A 15741-nucleotide genomic window follows, 5' to 3' on the forward strand; every position below is an offset into this window, starting at 1 on the left:
AGCAGGGCCTATTTTTTTTAAGTGGCAATTTTACCAATTGTCACGTCACTCATGAAATAATTTCAGGAGTTTCCTCCTCACTATGGCTCTTAAATTTGCACAAGTTCTCTCTCAGGGGAACCCGGCAGCTACAGCTGGACCTGAGAGATGATGCTTCTCCAGCCTCTCCCCTCCTCCACCGCAGTCCTCCAAACTGCCGGCCACCCTTTGCTGGCTTTCACTTCTGCTTCCCTTTCACATTTTTAGATGTTTTAAAAACAGACTCCAATTTACTGAAACCCCAGCTAAAAACAGAAGCCCAGAAACCAGCCTCCGGGCAGCGCTCCTCCTACCCCTAGCAGCCGGTCCTCATTCTCCTGCCTTAGCTCTCTACAGCACCCTCTGCAGGAAAACACTGGGATGGAAACAGCTAAGGTAGCCAGATACAAAGGAAGGCAGAGCTCTGAGCCATTTTAATCATTTTGCAGGAATGGGAATCTGTTTTCGCTCCTGCACCTGCAAAAATAGTACCGTGCAAGCAGCTATGACAGATACAGGGACAGTGTCTTCTTTTGCATGGGACAGCCTGCTGTCTCCTTGGATTTCAGGAAGCCTTGCAGAAATTTGGAAGCCTGAGGGGAACAGGGAGAGTAAACTGGTTTGTTTGCTTCAATCTACAGTTATGCAGCAATGGTGGGGAAGCAGTGACTCTAGAGATGTCGTTGGACTCAAGCTCTTGTCAACCCCAGCCAGCTCGTTCAATGGACAGGGTTAAAGGGAACTGTGGCCCAGCAACATCACAAGGGCCACAGGTTCTTCATCAGTGCGCTGCAGGATAGAAATAAGTTTGGGACTACCCTCGCAGCCAGCTCGGTTTGCATAGTGACCAGAGCCTGTGCTTTTAACAGTACCTCACTCTGCAGAAATCAGCAAGTGAAACTTTTCGCAGCAAGGAGATAAGCATCACTTGCTAATGGCTGTACATCAAGTTGTTGCTGAAGGCACAGCTACTGTGGTTGCTTGCAAAGTTGGAAGTCTTGGCCTGTGCTCTTAGTCAGGTTGCCACCTTTTCCCCAGCAGGGCTCCTGTGACTTTAACAGCGGAAATTAGGTGTGGTGCTTCCCACCATCCCACCCCCAAGCCCACATCTCTATGCAGGGACAAAAACATTCCAGCTGGCTTTCTGCCTGGCAGGGAGCTCTTGGGCACAGGAGTCCCACTAGAGAAAAGCTAGAATGCTCCCCTCTGTTTCAAATACTTTTCATCCGTAAGTCCCAGTGTGCTTTTGCCGCTTATCCCCAACTCCATGCTCCAGCCCTGACCTCAGGCCTACTGGAGTTTCTTTCCCCTAACCCCATCCTCTCCCTTCACCTTTGCACTGAGCTGCAGAGAAGACAGGGCTGGCGATAGACAATAGTTTTCAAAAAGTGCTGAAAGTGGGGTGTGACAGGGGCAGCACTGTTTGTGGCCCATGCACTCAGTTTGGCACCAGTATATCCTCTGGCACTTACCTGCCGCCCACAGCCCTGAGTTCACCATGGCAACGATGCTTCTGGTGCAGGAGAGAGAGCATTGGAGAGCCCTGCCTGCCGCTGACAGCCGGCACCTCTTCCAGAGAGGGGAAGAGCGGATGGCGGGACAAGGAAGGGCCTCTGAGCTTGGGGCAGAGCCGGGGGAGTCCCCTGGTGCTTCAGAAGCAAGAACAGTGAATGTGGCAGGAAGCAGCTGGGAGGAAGAAGCCATAGCGGTATGTTGGGGGGTGGGAGCAAAGAACCCTGCAAGGACTGGCACACAACAAACACATGTGCGTGGGCATGTGTGTTACCTGCCAGTTACCCTTGTTGCCCACAGGTGCTGCCCTCCCCTTTGTGCTTGCCATACCCAGGGCTCCGATGCATACACTCCTGGACACCCAACAGAGATGTGGTGTGAAGGGTTATGCAAAATGCACTCACCACGGCACCACATTCTCTCACACATGCTGTACTACATACCTGGGCATGAGCACAGACACATTTTCTCTTGAATCTGGAATAATGCCCAGCCCCAAACCCCAATGTGGGTGGGACCATTTATAATCTTTTTGGCATGCTAGCTGAAAGATTAAAACAGCAACACAGTTCCTCTCCCCAAAACACACACACAAACTAGATCCTGCAACTCCAGTCCTACATCCCACCTCAAATACTGCTTATAGCCAATAGCTTGTCAAGAGCCTTAGGACACATTTCCCATCGACCTCCAGCTTGCCCCTGTCCCTGACTCCTCTCAGTGGGCTTTAGTTCTCTTGGGTCAAGGACTTGTTCATCCAGACAATCCTTAAAACCTGGCTCCCAGGCCTACTAGGTACTCCTTCTGCAGCTGCTGTCACAATCCCTATCTATTGGTTGGCATGTCCTTAGCAGCGGAAGCATGTGTGCTAATGTGGGACTGGGGGAAAAGGAAACTGAACCCCTTTGGTGGTGGCTGGAGAAATGCTGTCCAGGGCTGTGTACACACAATCCTGTTTGCACTGCATCCTGTGTGCCCTCACCACTGCTTTGGGAAGCAGCGTTCGCACCAGGTTGGTCACAATCCATAGATATTCTGTATCTGATCTGCCTTGTCATTTCTTAGGAAAAACTACATTCTTATGCATTCCCCCAACCCCCAACCAGAACCAGCTTCGATCTGATTTTAGGGGGGGGGGGGCAAGCAGCCTAACTGTGTTTTAAGCCAGTAATGTGTACACAGCCCTAGGCAAGTGCCTCGGGTCCCCAGGTGGTACAGCAGGACTCAGACTGTCTGGATGATAAGACAGAGAAACAGCCCTGAAACGGTAAATGCAATCTCTGAGGGTCTGGACCTTGCAATCCTAATCCCATCCTACCTCTTACAGGAAATCTCATAATGATGGTCTTCTTAACTGAATATCCTGACAGCTCATTGTGGACAACTCAATGTAGAGCTTATTATGTTAAGATGGTGAGGCATCTACTCAACCCTGAAGGGACAAGAACCACCTTTCTGTCTTCACAATTGGGGTGACTCCAGACTGATGAACCCTGGAAACCCGCCCCAAACATCAGAAATGTGGGGCCTGGCTGTGGTTAACTGGTGATGAGAGAAAACCACTCTGTTTATACTCAGAGGCAGTTTTCTTATTGCATCATATGCTCTAGGGCTGACCTCTGGCATTAGAAACAGATTCTGGGGCTCAGGGTTTATCCACACTTACCTTTCCTCTGCTCTTTCCAGACACGGTCCACACTTTAAAGCTCTGAGTCCGAGCGCCCCTTTTTTTGTCCCAGAGCTTTCCCTGCAAAAGCCCGCTCTTTAGCATTCAATCAGACACAGTGCTTGAAAGCATGGACCTATGCCTGGAATGAGTGGGGCAAAAGGTAAATGTGGATAAGCTCTAAACCCCATAAAAGCCAAGTAAGTAAGACAACAGATAGCTGCTGCTCGATGCTAGCAGTTGGTTCTGCATTTTTGCCAACTCACCACTGGGGGGAAGCAGCATGCCACCAGTTCTCACACTCACCTGTGGCGATGTGGCCTGTTCCAGTCTGAGAGACAGCACGGTCCCACCCAACGGCTCTCCCTTGCACATGATGACCATCACATTCGCTCTCGGCAATGTGACACATGCACGAACACACACACACAAAAGCATCAGTGCATCCACCAAACACTACTACTCACAGTCTCACACATTTGGACAGCCAGGAGTACCCTGAGTTTTGCTTTTTTCAGAGGGGTAGCTGTGCGAGTCTCTTGCAGCAAAAGCAATGAAGAGTCTTGCGGCTCCTTAAAGACTAGTACATTTATTATGACCGAGCCCACAGCCCACTTCATCAGATGTATGAAATAATTATCTGGAGCTGCAGGTAAAGATATACATGGCTTGGGATGGAGTGAGGGGGGGAGTTGTTAAAAGTGAGAAGGAAGGAAAGAAAAAACAGAGAAATACAGACAGTGATAATTATGGATTTATCATTGGTTAGAGGTTTTCGTAATGCAAGTAGTCTGACCTGAGATCATTTATTTACTATATGCAAGATAAGAACGTAAGAAGTGCCTGCTGGATCAGGCCAATGACCCATCTAGTCCAGTATCCTGTTCTCACAGTGGTCAACCAGATGCGATCAGATGCTTCTGGGACGATTGCAAGCAGGACCTGAGCACAAGAGAGCACTCTCGCTTCCAGCAACTGGTATTCAGAAGCATTACTGCCACTGACAATGGAGAAAGAGCGCAGCCATCATGGCTAGTAGCCATTGATAGTTTTATTCTCCATGAACCCCTTATATGCGATGTCTACGTGGGAGCAAGCCATTTGTATTCACAGCTCAGATCAGCAACTGTTCTGCCAGAGAGCCACTCTGGAGTGAGGGTTGAAGCGCAAAGGCCCCAATTCATGCTCACCAGCTGCCAAGTCTCATTGCCACATGTTCTGCTTATCCACATCCCACTTTTGCCTTCAGGATTGGCAACTGAGAGGCCAGACTGTGCCCAGGGGCAAAGCCCCTAAAACACATGAGAAAGCAATTGTGCGCACACATATCCAGGAACACTGTGACACATGGCCACCCAGACACACCTACAATCTGTGCCCCTAACAAACCCATGAATAACAATTTCCCAAGACAGAAAATTGCTTACATCCCATCTTGTACACCTTTGCTCTAACCCATTTCAAGTCCAGAAAATCACACACATGCCTCTACTAATTTAGGCTTAGACTAGTTGGGTGTATGGGAGTTAAAAGCACATATCCACAGCTGCTTATGTAAGTTTAGAGAGCCCAGGGGCTGGAATAAGAGGGTTATGAGCCCCAGAGTAACAGAAACTTCACACACACCACACATAGTACCAGAACTAGTGCCCTCCAGATGTTTTAGACTCCAGCCTGGTGTCTTCACTTTAAAAGTCTCAACATTGCAAAGAAGCGAAAGAACTCTGTTTGAGTCCTTGGCGAGACACCATCAGTCAAAGTAGGCAATAACTGGACTAGAAGAACTCTTTATATAAAGACAGCTCTATATACACGTTCACTTAAAAGGGCCCAGCAGCTTGTGAACAAAAACAGGAAAGCATGGATTAAAACAAGTTATTCGTTAAGAGGCCTTAAGCCAGTGATCCAATGTCAGTCCCTGTAAAATGGGAACAGTATGTGTGTAAAATACATACAGCAGTATGTATGCAAAATGGGAACAGTGCCCTGCCTCACAGAGTCATTGCAAACAACAACGGAAAACTGCGAAAACAGTTTTGCAACTTTGAAAGTACTGCACAGCTCTTGCCCTGCAAAATAGGAACACTGCAATTGTGATTTTGAGAGAGGGGATCTATCACTAAAACTAAACTAAACTTCAGCAGCCCAATCCTAAACATGCTTACTTGGAATTATGTCCGATTGAATTCAATGGAGTTATTGCTTGGTTAGGAGGCTTGGGACTGCAGTCTAAGCAACCAAGGCTGTTTGACTCTACTGGGACAAAAGAACAATGGACCGGTGTTTAATTCTTGGAGTAGGAGTTCCCGAATTAGACTGGCAGCAAAAAGTCCTCATGCTCCATTCTCACTGCATCCTTCACTGTGAGTTAGGTCAGCAGCAGTTGCTAGACAGTGGGATGCTGATGCATTGATGCAGGGTACAAGAAGAAGGCTGATGTTTGCCCTCAAACTAGGGTATCAAAGTTGTGAGATGTGAACCAGTTTGGGAATGTGATCGCAGGCAGGCTTTCCTTTGACCTAAGGTGTAGCTCAGAGGGCCTCTGAACATGTACAGAGCAACCTCACCACATCTCTGGGATTAGATCCTCAGACTTTCAGGTCAGAAGAGATGCCCGCTCCCAGGCCACCTTGAGTATTAGGACCTCTTTCTGCTGGAGTGGAGAGCTACAGGTTGCGACTGCGACACACCAGCCGAGCTGTTCAGGGGGGCAAAGAGATTCATTAAGGAGCCAGCCATGCTCCCTACCCCCCCCCCAGCTCACAACCCATGCCGTCTATGAGGAACCTGTGGCTGGAATAGCAATAGGCCTGCGGGTCAGCATTGAGGGGCAAGAGCAGAGTCGCCCTGCCCGGTCCCTGTCTCCCTGTCCCCGCGGCTGGCTGAGGCGGGCGGTAATGAGAGGAGACGGCCGGTGTCGCGGGCGCTCCCCCGGGGCTGTGGTTATTGTATGTGACGCGCCGGCTCCATCGCGCTGCTCATATTTCTCCCCCGATCAATACTTTTGACTCCCTACAAGACAATAATCGCTTGTCCGCGGCCGCCAGTCGATCAAATACATTATTAGAGTGCGCTCCCGGGGGAGCAGGGCGGGGGAGGGGAGCAGCAGGCGGGGGGAAAGTACAGGGAATGGGGCAGGTTTTTGGGGGGGTGAGGTGGCAGAAGGCACAACAAGTTATGGGGTGGAGTGCAGGGAGAGAAGGAGGGGGTCTGTGGTTCACTATCTCTCCCCTTGCCTGTATAGGCGGCTGGCAATTTCCACACCAATATTTGCAGGTGCACTCCTCTAAAGAAGCCTGGGTCCATGGCACAGGGGTATTCAAACCTCTCCTGTAGATTGTTATCTATATTATTTTGCTGGTTGTGTCGAAACTTCTAGCCTTCCTGAGATTTCCCCCCAGGCGTTTCGCCTGAGGAGAAACCCCGGAATTTCCAAGCTCCAAATTTCACTTTGAGCGAAATGTGGTGGCAAAAGATCACCGTGAAACGTTGTTCGTCTCATCAGTGCCCTTCTGAGTTCCCTTGGGTGTTTCGCCTCTGGAGGAACACAACGCATGTTTGCCTCGAATTTTGCTTCAGGTGAAATTTCAGTGGCAACCCTAGCCCTAGGTCTAGGCCTGAGGCCTTCTTGGCTGCTCTCTCCTACAGAGAGGTCTTTCCCCTCCTTAAGCGCCTTCTCTTGGGACACAGCTTCATGTTTCTTAGACCAGAGGGTGTTGACAAGAGGACATTAACGCAAGCGAGCGGCCCTGCTTGTCCCCAGTCTGTTCACAGTATCCACATTAACATCTTTGCTCAATTGGCAGGTTTGTTTTTTGACAGACCACAAGGCAGGGGCAAAGAAATTGCCTGTGAGCATGTGCAGAGTGTGTGTCTTACAAGGCCAAGTACACACAAACCATGGCTTCACGTTGAAGATAAAGGCAAAGAAGGGGTAAACGATATTGTTGGACTCCCATCGGCCCCAGCCAACACGGCCCAGTCAGGAATGATGGAAGTTGCTGGAATACAACAACATCAAGAGTGCCACAGAATCTGCATTCTTGGATTAAGGCTAAGGTAACCAGATGCGAAGTAGGAAAGAGAGCTCATGTACCTTTGAGACAGGGCTAGGGAACCACTTCCGGGTCAAATTCTGCCTGAAACCATTAGCCACATTTGACAGATGGGTGGGGCTGATCCATGGTGCATGGGCAAATCACCCAACCCCAGCTGAAGTAGCGTGGCTTGCATCAGGCACCAAATTTAACTGGCACACACTGGCAAAGGAATAATCAGGAGCCTTACTGCATCCTCCCAATTATCCCTTTGTGAGTGTGGTTCACATCTGGCACTCTTTGAAAAGGAGAGCTGGTGGGAGTACTGCACCTTGAAAGAGTTGATCAGAAGGGAGGGGAAATATTTAGAACTTACCCTCAGAGAGCTTCAGCACTAAAACACTCCATGGACAAATTTGAAGAGTCATTGTCACAAGCGATGTACACAAGAAGAAGAAGAAGAAGAAGAAGAAGAAGAAGAAGAAGAAGAAGAAGAAGAAGAAGAGTTTGGATTTGATATCCCACTTTATCACTACCGTAAGGAGTCTCAAAGCGGCTAACATTCTCCCTTCCCTTCCTCCCCCACAACAAACACTCTGTGAGGTGAGTGGGGCTGAGAGACTTCAGAGAAGCGTGACTGGCCCAAGGTCACCCAGCAGCTGCAGGTGGAGGAGTGGAGACGCGAACCCGGTTCCCCAGATTACGAGACTACCGCTCTTAACCACTACACCACACTGGCCCATTGCTTGCTATAGGCCAAAACCTGCAACCTGGGGGTGTCCGGGTGAAGGAGGCAGTGGAAATGTCAAGCTCAAAGTTACTGTAAAAGGACCACAAAAACTGGAAGAACACATCGTGCAGAAGGACCAGGGTGTGACTTGAGTCCTGCCCCACTGTGCCACACAGGTACATGGTCTCCATCACTTTGGAAAGGCCACAGCCCAGTTAAAGTAAAACTGAAACAGAATTCACAAGGGCAGGTAATGCTCTACTACGGCCCCTTTGCAGAGGCTACTGGAGCAACTCTGAGAGGATTTACTGGCTTTTTGGGCTGAGGTATAAAAAGGGGTGTTGGCATTGCAAAGTGTGTCGATGTTAAATTTGGATGTGAAGTCACTGGTATTCTTTCCTTGAGCTGTATGCTCCCTTAAATGTTGATGTAGAAATTACTGGGTTGTTGTTGTTTTTAGCATTGTAGCTAAATTATACTTTTCATTATGTTATTGTATTACTTATTTAGACTTTGCTTTTATGTTAACTGTTTTTGAATGTTTTTACACGAAGCACTTTCAGCATTGAGGTAGTTGTGGAAAATGTGGCATGTAAATAACCTGACTATGACTTCTTTTGGCAAATGAACTTTTCCCCACCCGCTGCATGACAACCGGCTCCTTGGTTAAAGATAGAGAAGACCAATCCTTCAATGCATTCAGGCCCCTTAGTACTGGAACTTTCCAAGGCATGTGTGCAATAGAAAAGGCAAAGGAAGTCAATGTGTACTTTAATATTTGTGGAGAACAGGGATTTTTTGCAGGTCATGCAAGGAGTCACCCTAGTTCAAAAATGAGAAGCTTGAGTTCTGGCATTCCCTGATGGATCTTCCCAGTCTTGGAGGAAACAGTTTGGCCTCTGGGCTTGAGAAGGAGCCATTTAAGGCAAGGGTGCAGATGTTGCTGAACTAAAACTCCCATCAGCATGGCCAATGGACAGGGTTGATGAGAGTTGCTAGGGATTCAATCTGGGACCCTTTGAGTCACAGTCCCTCCCTCAATGCATTCATACAAGCACTTGATATAAGGCAGGTACCGCTTTTAATCCTGAGGTAACCTTTCTTTCTTCACCAATTTCTTCAGACCTTTTCACATGACGCCTTCACAAACTAGGTGGTTGTCATTCATCACACACCTGCATGACCGTGTGAATGCATTGGCAGATACAAAAAACGGATTCTAGCCAATGTTATGTTCTTGATGAGGTGTGGGTTTCACCCTCGGCATTTCCCAAATACAGCAATATGGCTGTGTGATACTTCAATGAGCAGTATAGGTTAGGACGGCCATTCTGGATTATAACATACCTAAATCACACTGTTTAATGTGACCCTTTCTGGATTATTTTTCAATGTGAAATCAACCCAGATCTCAGTTTTGGACCATGGTCACCAAATTTCAACAGGTGTCTGAATTACAATCCAACATATCCTAGCCTTGCCAACTTTGAGCAACATTGTGTGGTTCATGTTAGGGTTTCACTGTGTAAAACCAAACCAGAAATGGCTGTGTGAACTAGCTATAAACCTTGAAGCACTGTAGGCAGGAACGTATGTGCCCCCCTGTTCTGCAGCCACATAGGACATCTGCAGAAATTGTGGGCACAGATTTTGGCATTCAGATAATCTTAACATTCATCTGTTTTTAAAAATGCAACTTTCTGGACCGTTTTGCTGCAAAGACAGAATTGAAAGTACTTGATGAAATCTCAGAAGCTCCGAAGCTCTATAGATAGCATAGAAGGGAATGCTTTCAGGTTGTGAGGCATACATGAAAAAGACTTGGTTACAGAATAACAGAACTGTAAAGTTGAAAGGGACCCCAAGGGTCATCTAGTCCAACCCCCCTGCAATGCACTATATGTGAGCGAAACTGGAAGGATAACTCTATTCCATCTTGCTTGTGCGTTTATAGCTCTCTGCATTTACACTCCTCTTCTGGCTGTCCACATTTCTGTCCTCATCTTTTTTCATACTCATCTGCTTCTTCACATACACACAGAGTCCTTGTTGTCAGCACATTTTTACTATTTGCACTTTCACACTTGCCTCTCCTTTTGCAACAGCAAACACTGTTTGTGCTCCTTAAATTCTGCCTTAAACACACATGTGCCATACATGCCTTATGTCAAATAAACCTTCCTCAACACACTAGTGCTAGTTTCCAGTTTCCCAAAGCACTCAGATCTTCACCAGCTCCAGCCTCCCTACACATGCAGAACCATGTGTGCAGAGAAATCAGCAGCCGTGGGGATGGTCTTTAAAAATGTGTGTAGCTGGGACAGAAGGGAATGTTTTGATTTTGCTATCATCTTTTTTCCCCGTTTGCTCTACTCCGAGTGCGCTCCCACTGCTGGTTTGGGAAATGGTTGTACACACAACATTAGCCAAAATCCATATCTCTCCTGTCGTTTCTTATGAAATACTGCGTTTTGATGTGTTTTCCCCCCAAAGCAGCTTCAATCTGAATAGAGAAAAAGAACCACTTAGCGGAATTTTTAACTGGTAATGTGTACACAGCCTGGGATAGCTCTTTCCTATGTGGTCTTATTTGGTTGTTGTTTTCCTTTTAAAATACTCCTCCTCTTGCTTTTTTCGTCCTTTGATATCTCTTTTGTTTTTATAAATCTTAAAAAATAAATAAGGGAGAAAGCAAAGGGGGCATCAAATCACCACATTTGTATGAATGCCTTTTTAAAAAGAATATTATTGTCTCCCTCCCATCTGTGCCTTGCCAACAATTGCACCAGAAGCATTTAGACCATTTTTAATTTCTGTGTGGCACTTCATTTATTTTATGCACTATAAATAACCATCACTGATTGCAAGGAAACGAACTCTGTGAGCATATTTGCAGCTGTAGTTGTGGGATGCGTGTGGAGGGGTAATTTTAAAAGGGGCTTGTCCACACAGGACCAAAATGTGGATTTGCACCTGCCTCTCTCCCCATTAATGTTGGGGCATCCACTTGACATCCTTCCCATCCCAGTGCTGTCCTGGGCATTTCCCTTTTAAATTGTTGGGTCCCCCCCATTCTTCAAAATTCCCAAAAGCCCAGAACTGAAAGACCCTGCACTTAAAGGAGGAAAGGTCCAGGACAACAAGACAGGATCCACATTTTCCTTCGGTGTGGATAATCCCCTGGTCTAATCAGAGCCAAAGCTCAGCACTCTTGTTTCAATGCCTAGGCTCAGTAATGTAGCTTGATTCTGATCGTGTGCAAAGTGCCTGTTCTAGCACCACTAAAAAAGCCCGAAGCTCCCTCTAAATATCTGAATTTAGAGGGCAGGGATTCAAGAAATCAGACACACCAAGCAAATCCCATGCCCATGGTAACAACATGCCAGAGGCCCAGGTAGTCCACAGTGGGTCAGGGAGAAATCATGGACTCAGGGCAGGAAGCAAAGTCCATGCAGCAGAATCCTGTGCAAACCCTCCTGCCCCGTAATCCTGCTTTCTTCCTTTCATTGCTTCACATGCTTTCAGTTATGTGCCAATGCTGTGCCCTCGTCTAAACAAGTCCTTCATGGCTTAGTTGGTTAGAGCATGGTGCCGATAATGCCAAGGTTGCAGATTTGATCCCCATATGGGATAGCTGCATATTTCTGCATTGCAGGGGGTTGGATTAGATGATCCTCAGGGTCCCTTCCAACTCTACCATTTTAAATGCTCAGTATCTAAATCACTTTTTTCAAAAGGGGGAAAGGATCCTCCTTACTCATTCAGGCAAACATTTGTGCTGATACATTTGTAATGGCAGCTTGGGGTGCTTACTTTTGATTAGCTCTGCTAGCAGATTTGAAAATGCAGGAAACTCCCTTATGAAGATGTGCTACAAAGATGATGAAACTTTATTTAGATGCAGGCAGAAATGAGCCATGAAAGACAATTTAAACTGAATGTTTGTGCGAGCGTGTGTAGGAAAGGGGGGGGGACACAAACCTTTTCAGCTTGTGAAGTTCATTTTGATTATTTATACTTTCTCCTGCAATTAAAAAGTATCATCAAGCTGAACTGAAGCGTCTGTGAAATAGAGAGATACACACACAGAGAGAATGTTTGCCAGTTAGTATTCAAGTGTAAAAGTGTGCTTTGAGCAGATTTATGAGGAGAAAAACTAGGGTGAAAAAGCCCAGAAATAAAATTATAAGGCACAAGCATGTGAGATGAAGCATTGATTCATGTTCAGGATGACGTGTACACAAACGAGTAGGTGCACATGATGGTGGAGTTAAACATGAAAGAATATAAGATAATGAATAGGGAGTGTGGCTTAATAAATATACCTGCATGTGAAAGTAGAAGCACGCATCAGAACTGATTCACGCAACTGCTTTATTGCTCATTTGCGATGTGGGAAGCCAAAGCGAGCTCCCTTTGCTACATGACGGAGCGTGCTTATGAGATTATTTCAACACCCATTTCAACAACTCAGTCTCTGGATCACTTGGAACTTTTCTGAAGATGAAGGAGAGGTGATCTGGAGATGGGGTTGCATTAATCACACAATCCTCTCGTTCTGCTGAGAAGTCAGATGGGCTTCTAATCACAAATTAGCCAAAAATGGTTGCATCAGCCCACGCTATGTATCCGGGATTGTGAGAGAGTAGCTACCACAGAACACCTCCTCTGTATGTGCATGGTGTACAACTGCACACTTGAGTATTTCCCTTCACCTTCCACTCATATCTCCAGATTTCTCCTTATGAAATGTTTCAGAAACTGTTCTAAGTGCCCACAAAGCTTCTGTTCCCTTCTGTCACCCCCAGTCTGGGACACAAGTCATGATCTAGCACCTGAATCCCAATACATGGTCCAGCATGATAAACCATCAGTTAAACTATATATAATTCTCACTCGGACTGCGATCAGGACAGAACAACGCCTGGCAATACATGGTGGGGGGAGGTGGTACATATACTGGGACTTTTCCTCAATTTTGATATGGGTTTAGTACATTGGGAATTATTCCCAGACTCCAAACCCATGCTCACGCCACCCCCAATATCACTGAGAATCACATTTAACCCATAAGCGTACATCGAAAGGGTGAAAAAGAAATCCTGTCCTCTTTGCCTCTCTTTAACGGTCCTGGCTGCAAGTAAGGAGGGATATCTAATCTGTGTTAAGGGGTAACTAATCCATGTTAAGGGATCTGAAGTATGCCGCCTATGATAAGGGAAATTTGAGAAACGGGTGTGTACAGGGGGGGAGCTTCCGATGAACAATGGTCCCCTTCAACAAACTACAAAGAAAAGAAAGGGTGGGGGACAGGGGGCAGAAAGGGAGAGGAATAGGGGACACTGGAATTTGCAGTGAGATATTATTTTGGAGGGATAAAACTGAAGCAGGGATGATAAATAGGATTAATATGATGGGGTGTGGGGAACCAGCCCCCAAGCTGCAGCATCCCTTCCCATCCCCCAGCGGCTGCGCTTTGTTGGGGGGGGGCATCCGTCAGCCCAAGCGCCTGACAATGAAAATGGTTTCGAGCCACGGCTGCCGATCGATACTGTGCAGGGGGAGAGAGGGGGGCTGGAGCTACGGCAGGGCCAGGCCTCTCGTTCACTCGCTGGCTCTCTCGCCCTCCCCCCCACCTTTTCCACCCGACGATTTCTCCCTTCTCCTCGCTTCAGACGCATTTCATTTTCTTTCCTATTCCATTCCCTGGTTTCTGCGTTGCAGCAGACTGGGGGGTGGTGGAATGGTAGGGGGGGCAGGTGACATCCCCACCCTGTCTAGTCTCTCTCTCTTTCTCCTCTCCCTCTCTCTGTGTCACGATTTCGCAGTTCTCAGCATGCCTTGGCAAAGCTATAATAGTAATAATAATTTTTTTCAACAAAAAAAAGCAATAACAGCAGCAAAACCTGGGGGAACAGCTGGACTTATTTCCTTCTCCCCCCCCCACCCTATACCATTAAACTAAAACCTGGACCAAGAAGTGACCAAAATCCCTTTTCTCTGGCCTCCAGAAGCCACTTACAAAGAGGCAGGTACCTCCACCGCCATCCTCAACGGTGCAGGTGGGAGGAAGACTCCCTGCCAAGGTCACACAAATACAATGGCTGAGCTGGAAGCAGCGGCACAAGTCCTAATTCCCACCCCTCTCTCTAGCCCCACACTGTGCCACAAACCCATGGGTTTAGCTAGTCCACTGAAGACCCCATTCGCTCTCCTAGAGGTGGGAACAGCCCCCAAAGGTCAAGAGCTGAATCCCTGTCTTAGACAGGGACTAGGCCAAGTTCTGCTTCCTTAGCAAACCCACCCGGCTTACCACAGTGTTCTCCACCAGTTGTATTTGCCCAGGAGTCTGATGCTGTCTCCTCTCCCCTAAACCCCCTTTTCCATCTTCCTACGTATCTGATCTTGGGCACCTTTATCTCCTTCTCCATCTCCCATTCCCCTAATGCCTAGTGCTACATGTATTCCTCTGCCTTCAACTACACACCTCCTCTCTCTATATAAACCCACTCTCTCTCTCTTTCTTTCTTTCTTTCTTTCTTTCTTTCTTTCTTTCTTTCTTCCCTCCACATTCCACCTTCTGCCTCCCTTTGTCTTCAAAGCATTTCCCTAAGTCCATGTCTTTCCACTTGAGTCTTCCCTATACCCCGTCCTCACAAGACATCAGCCAGCCCTCAAACTCACCTCCTGCCCTTCCCAACAATTGTGGCTGTGTGTACACATTACATGCTTGAAAGGCTGCTCTTTGTCTCAATTCGGATCAAAGCCGGATTGGGAGGAAACGCATCAAAATGCAGTCTTTCATAAGAATCGGCAGAATAAATATGGATTGTGTCTAACATTGCGCATATACCACTTCCCAAACCAGCGGGAGGGGTGTGTGTCACTGGATGAAGAGTAAATAGGAGGGTGTGCACAGATTGTATTGGTGCACACAGTATTCCCATCCTCACCAACAACCTTGTGAGGCAGCTTAAGCTCAGAGAGAGGGCTTGTCCACACCGCAACAATATGTGAACTTGTGACTGTCTCCCCATTAATGCAAGGGCGCAGTCACATGACATTATCCCCATGCCAGTGTTTCTCACACCTTTCCCTTTTAAATTGCTGGGTGTTCTTTTGCAATCCTTAGAAAGTCTAAAATACCCAAGAACAACAAAAAAAGTAAACCTGAATTTAAAGGGGTGGGGGAAGGTCCTGCACAGCATTAGGGTGGGGAGGACATAATGTTGGACACCCGCCAACATTAATAAGGAGACAGGTAGGTGCAAATGCACATTCCACTCTTGTGTAGTATGGACAAGCCCATAGAACCTTGCCCCCTTCCAATGAGTTTTGTGGCCGAGTAGGCATTTGAACTTGGGTTTCCCACATCCAAATCCACTACACTACATTGGTTTACTCTACAGTAGGTTGAAAGCTCTGTACTGTGCAGCAAGAGTGAGCAGAAGATAAATTGGGATCTACTGACAGGCTTTTCGCAGTAGATCAGCAAGTGTTTCTGGCTCCCAGTTATTTAACAAGAGCAACAATAAAATGAGCCCCCCTTCCCACAGTTGAACTGCTGAAATGAACAAAGCTTGGGGTCACTAGGAACAGATTTTTGTGTGGAGGGACTGTGAGTTCAGCTCAGTTCTAAAACTCAAAACAAATCCATTAGCTCGGCCGTTGTTCAGAGGCACCATGTTCTTTAATTCTACATCTTCTGCACCTGGTTGCAAAAGGTGGGTTTGCGGCTGCTAGTAAAACGCAAAGTAGATCCCATACTGTAAGTCTAA

At 47.1% G+C, this 15741-nt stretch overlaps 1 protein-coding gene across 9 annotated transcripts in view; it reads right to left on the bottom strand.

The window, feature by feature from the left end:
• POU2F2 (POU class 2 homeobox 2) overlaps positions 1–15741 on the bottom strand; it is a 105629-nt gene that overhangs the window by 35968 nt on the left and 53920 nt on the right. The window contains exon 1 of one of the 9 annotated variants that reach the window (XM_082232664.1): positions 1491–1599. The exons of the other annotated variants lie outside the window; for them this stretch is intronic. Within the exon in view, the coding sequence (XP_082088790.1) occupies positions 1491–1518 (28 nt within the window). The 5' untranslated portion in view covers positions 1519–1599. Of the gene's footprint in view, positions 1–1490; positions 1600–15741 lie in introns of those variants that run through there. 9 annotated transcript variants of the gene reach the window in all.

Source organism: Podarcis vaucheri, assembly GCF_965113315.1.
Source record: "Podarcis vaucheri genome assembly, chromosome: 7".
Taxonomy (NCBI): domain Eukaryota; kingdom Metazoa; phylum Chordata; class Lepidosauria; order Squamata; family Lacertidae; genus Podarcis; species Podarcis vaucheri.